Genomic DNA, 5624 nt, shown 5'->3' on the forward strand with positions numbered 1-5624 from the left:
GGATTTAAGTGGTGATGTCTTGGAAATAAGTGGTCATCATTGACACGAAAAAAATGATGTGAATGAATTGGAACTAAGTGGTAATGTCTTGGAGACAAGTGGTGATCATTCATATGGAAACAATGTTGAAAACCTTGAAAGGGACGAGTTGACATCGCTAGATAACTCACTGTCAGTTTCCCCACCACCAGACAACCATGTGTCGCCAGCTACCTCAGAGTCGATCTCACCACACTTGAGTCCCAATAACCATAGTCAATCATCTTTGATCCCGGATGCACCACCACTACTTTGTCTCCTTGACCGTGTCAACCGAGGTATTCCTAAACGTATGAAGCTGACCAAAAATGCAAAACTAGGCATCAAGTTCAATTATCTATTATGTCTATTCCTAAAAGTGTGCAGGAGGCTTTAGCTGATCCACGTTGGCAAGCAACAATGAATAAAGAGTTGAAATATTTGAATAAGAGTGCTACCTTGGAGATCAAAGACTTGCCAGTTGACAAGAAACCTGTGGGATGCAAATGGGTCTATACGGTGAAGTACAAAGATGATGGGACAGTGGATCGCTTCAAGGAAGGACTGGTACCAAAAGGATACACTTAAAAATATGGAATTGACTATACATATACATTTACCTCTGTGGCTAAGATCAATACAGTCCGTGTTTTGTTGTCCTTGGCGGCAAATCTTAATTGGTCATTAGAACAGTTCGATATGAAGAATGCCCTCTTGCATGGAGATTTGACAGAAGAGATTTACATGAAACTCTCACCAGGGAGTAACATTCCATATATACATAGACAAAAGGTGTGCAGGCTAAAAAACATTGTATAGTTTGAAGCAGTCCCCAAGAGCGTGGTCCGGGAGATTTACCAAGTCTATGAGAGCATTTGGATATAAGCAGAGTAACTGTGATCACATGTTCTTGAAATGTCAAAACGGAAAGCTTACAACACTCATTGTATATATGGATGACATGATAGTTATTGGTAATGAGCTGGATGAGCGTGTAGCCTTGCATAAATATTTATCTACAAAATTTGAGATAAAGGATCTTAGGCCTCTGAAATATTTTCTCGAGATTAAGGTATCGAGGAATAAGTCAGGAATATTCCTGTTGTGACTACTCCCTTAGCAAAAGGAATGAAGTTGAATATTGATCTAAACTAAGCACCAGTCGATAAAAGGAGGTACTAATGGTTAGTGGGAAGATTAATGTATTTGGCACATACTAGACCAGACTTTGCTTATGCCATGAGTGTCATCAGTCAATACACGCATAATCCAAGAAAACAACACATGAATGCAGTTATGAGAATATTGAGTTATTTGAAAAAAAAGTCCAGGGAAAGGGATTTTATTTAAGAAGAATGATCATTTTAGAATTGAAGGTTATATGAATGCTGACTGGGCCGATTTTAGTAATGATAGGCCCTCAATATCAGGTTACTTCACCTTTATTGGTGGAAATTTGGTTACTTGGAGAAGCAAGTAGCAGGGTGTAGTAGCAAGGTCGAGTGCAGAAGTGGAATACAGAAGTATGACCTTTCGTATTTTTGAGATTTTATATCTTAAACTACTATTACAAGATTTGGGCGTCAAACATAGTCAACCGATAAAGTTGTCTTGTGATAATAAAGCTGCTAGCGATATTGCTCATAATCCGGTGCAACATGATAGAACTAAGCATGTATGAGTTGACTTCCTCAACCCTACATGATGCCAAATCCACTTGAGTATTTACACACTCAAGGGAGAGTGTTATAAACTTCTTATTTAAGTATGATTGTGTAAATCCTAGATTCTATTTGATTCTAATTATTCTTCCCTATTAGGACTTGTATTCCTTGGAAGAAAAGAATTTATTCCCTACCTTATTACTATAAATAAAGGCATTGCGTAGGAGAAATAACACATTCTCTACACAACACTACAAACACATCTCTCTCTCAATATTTTCTCTGTGTCGCCGGCCCGCTCTCACTGTCAGTTAAATATAGGACAGAACAATAACAATATTATTAAAGAAAATAACAATATTATTCCCATTTTAAATTCAAAAAATTATTAATCCATAAACTACAAATGCCTTGTCGCCGTTGGACATGGATTCTCTGCCCTCCCATTTCGGTGCCCTTCCTGTACCCTCCTGTTTTGTATGGTCACGGTTAATCCATGCTAACATTTTATATTGTTTTTTATAAAAATAATAAGACAAAAAAATAATAGTAATATAAAATATTGACGTGACTTAACTGTGACCACACAAACAGAAAGGCCGGGAGGGCACCGAATTGGGAGGGCAGAGAATCCAAGTCCGTCGACGTTAATGTCCACGTCAGCACAGAGAAATCTATTCACAGAGAGAGAGATCGAAGACGCCGCAGTGTCTGTTTACTCTGCAATTCATTCATCTCGGCTTTCTTCTTTCCGGACACGGCCACTATCTGGTTTCTGATACGGCGTCGTATCCGGTCGAAATCCCAGCTCCAACTGCCACTGTTGGCGGTTAAACTCCCCCGAATCAGGCGGGACACGCTCTTCGCCATCCAACTTATCCACATCTGTCTTTCCTCTGCCCACAACTGTAATATCAAAACAGTCGAATTTTCAGAAAAGTCTCCGCCACCGTCACGGCCACCGTCTCAGCCGTTGTTTCCAGCGTCTCCGATGGAGAAATCGAATCTTTTCAGAGGCAGTTACCTCAACGGAGCTTACCATCCTTCCTTCTCTTCTTCTTCTCGCGCCGATGTCAATTACAGGTCCCATCTCTCTCTCTAAGATCAGTCTTTTTATTTTTCATAAATTAGAATTTTTATTTTTATTTGATAGATCGAAATAAAATTTGAATCTTTGCTATCTGGGTGGATTTAATTGTTGATTATATTTTAATTAATTAATGGAGAAGGAGTGAAAAATTGAAAGAATTGGCAGGATTTGTTTTGTGTTTAAATTGATTGGCAACAGAAATTCTTTGGATTAAACAAATAAGGAAATATTTTTTGAGATCTGTGAAAAGGGTCCTCGACAAAACTGCCAAAAATGGTGTTAAATTTCAGTTCTTGGATCATTCTTGCAGCTTTTGATATTTCAATTTCAGTTCCTTGAGATTGCAATTGTTTAGTTTTGTATCTTATAGGAAACAGTGGAGTGCATTTTTGCTCACTCACGACGGATGACCGATTGTTATTAGATGAGCGTGATTTAATCTATGCATTACAGAAATCTCAAAATTTAAACTCATCGGAATGATAATCAATATAATGGTGATGCGTAAGTGGTGAGCAAGAATATTGCCGAAAGAGTGGTATAGAAAGGGTACCTATTTTCGCATTTCTCTTCAAGCCTCGACACTCCGAACTGAATATTCTATAATTTTATCTACATTCGCGGGAGGAGTGTAGGAAATTAACATAGCACTGCTAAAATTACTGACCCACGTTTATCATTTAGTAACACTAGTTGAAGTATTGTCACAGTGGATTAGCGGTAGAACAATTACCTCAGCCTACTTCAAACCATAGCGGACTTCCAAATTTCTAAGACCTTGTTCGTAAGAAGTGCTAAGAGTATAAGGAAAATTTAGTTTTTATTGTGAAAGGAGCATAAATATTCAAAACTCCGAGTCATTTCAATTTACTTGTCCTTAAGTTCTTAATATCAGGCCAATTTACAGAACATTTAACATGAAAGTTGGTTTTTCATGCAGCTGTGGTTCCTGTGGGTATGAGCTAAACCTATGTTCCAGCAACCGGAACACTACTACGATTGGCTCTAATAAGTATGGAAAATCTATAAAGCGAGGGATCATATCATTCTTTAACATCGATGAGAGCAGATTTACTCAGGTTGATGAATTTAAATGTAAACCCCATTTCTCTAAGCGTTCTTGGGGTTTGTTCAGCCGAAGGACTAAACTTCTTTGTCGCAAGTGTGGTAACCATATAGGAAATGCTTATGATGAGTACACTTCATCGTCTTGCCCGCTTGTGTTAGATGAATCAGATTCATCCGCAGGTCATGAAGTTACTAAATGCAGAAAATTTGATGTTAGAATTTGCGCTTTGCAGCCTTCAAATTCTGAAGAATTTGGCACTTCAATTTTGGAATGAAACTCTGTACGGATTGTATCGTTTTTGTGTTTTACCCCTTTTATTAGAATGTTACTTGTATATAAAAGTTTGATCAGCATTGAAGGAATTGTGGTGTGGAATTTTTGAAGTGCTTTGAATGATTGAGGAAAATTTGTTAGAAGCTTAGAACATAGCATTGCTAGTTTCTTCAATTTGTTGGAGTTATATAATGAACTACTCATTACTCTTTTCCGTCATTTTTTCGGGTGAGTTTTTGTGGGGGTACTTTGGCAGCTCTCTCACGCTAGGGTTAGACCTGAGAGAGCTGCCTAGGGCAAATTTACTCGAGAATTCTCCTATCTGTCATTTCTTGTATTCATAGAAAACAAACTAAACAATAATACATTATACAAATCTACATAGAACAAAATGGCATCCAAAGATTTTAGTTATTTGATATCGGAAGATTCAGGGCATGGGTGTTAAGAATCAAGATACGCATTATCTTACCTTTGAAAATCAATGCTGTGTTTTTCTTCTTCTTAGGTTTGGACTATGCAAGTCACGGACAAAAATATTGAAATGTCCATCAATTGGTCGGCTTACAAAATTTTGACGGAAATATTCAAATTGTCTATTTGTACCTTCGAAAATGCATTTCTACAAAAGAGAGGCAAGAATTCACAAATCAATAACATTTATTACGGTCACTTAGTACTACTGTCTGTTGGTTTTCTTCTTCGCTTGTAAGTAAGAAGCTTTAAGTTCGAATCATTCGATACCAATTAGGTTGCCCATTGTGTGGTTAGCTGAACTCTTCCTCCCCTTAGCATAAAATATATCATTGTACTAAAAATAAAAAATAAATAACAATTTAGTGTGAATAAACTTTTTCTTTAATACTTTTAATAAGTTATTTATGCGAGTATGTAATTTGTAAGGAGGAATGTCTCCTTAATTTGAAGGAGCCAAACAACATTCTTCTACAAATGCAAAATTTGAGTAGTGGCTTTCTGATGTGGTCCAATAAAAAGATGTGACAGGTTCTTTATTTATTAAAGCCCATAAAAAATTTAAATTTATCATGTCTATTATTTTATAAATTAATAAAACACGTGTTAATAAATTATTGGGCTAGATCGTAAAGTCAATATAACGACAGTGACAAATACTATCCGTTAAGTAAAATTCTCCTTGCACTATAAAACAAACAGTAGTGCCCTCTTGAATTTACTTGTCATATGCAAAAATGTTTCTGGTATTATTTTGCTCTTGCATGCTTTTGTCAATCATATATATCACCAATTTTACTGCCTTGGCTTTGGAAGGCTGAGTTTCCAGCAATCTTTAACTTTGGAGACTCTAATTCATGGTGAATTGGCACACTCCTTACGGCGAGACTTTTTTTCCGTAGGCCGGCTAGATGATTCTCCGACGGCCGCCTCGTAATGGATTTCCTGGGTAAGTATTCCACCATCTCTTAGTTTACTCAAAACTTGTTTATCCTTTGGATGACAATTTAAACATGAATGGTAGTTAGAGAGAGCA

At 36.9% G+C, this 5624-nt stretch overlaps 1 protein-coding gene across 1 annotated transcript; it reads left to right on the forward strand.

Moving 5' to 3' along the window:
* The first annotated feature begins 275 nt into the window (after nt 1-275).
* Nucleotides 276-4257, forward strand: LOC103441568 (uncharacterized). The gene is made up of 5 exons (XM_008380251.4): nt 276-317; nt 406-585; nt 1435-1553; nt 2277-2765; nt 3713-4257. Exons 1-5 carry the CDS (start codon nt 276-278, stop codon nt 4113-4115), a joined length of 1233 nt encoding a protein of 410 aa, XP_008378473.2. The 3' UTR covers nt 4116-4257.
* The last annotated feature ends 1367 nt before the right edge of the window (nt 4258-5624 follow it).

Source organism: Malus domestica, chromosome 08 (assembly GCF_042453785.1).
Source record: "Malus domestica chromosome 08, GDT2T_hap1".
NCBI classification, from domain to species: domain Eukaryota; kingdom Viridiplantae; phylum Streptophyta; class Magnoliopsida; order Rosales; family Rosaceae; genus Malus; species Malus domestica.

What these genes read in the sequence shown, in the direction of transcription:
- LOC103441568 (XM_008380251.4), top strand. Translation starts at nt 276, where the DNA reads ATGCACCACCACTACTTTGTCTCCTTGACCGTGTCAACCGAG. An exon ending in CCTTGACCGTGTCAACCGAG is followed by an intron (nt 318 to 405) that starts GTATTCCTAAAC and finishes AAAAGTGTGCAG; the next exon opens with GAGGCTTTAGCTGATCCACG. An exon ending in CGCGCCGATGTCAATTACAG is followed by an intron (nt 2,766 to 3,712) that starts GTCCCATCTCTC and finishes TTTTTCATGCAG; the next exon opens with CTGTGGTTCCTGTGGGTATG.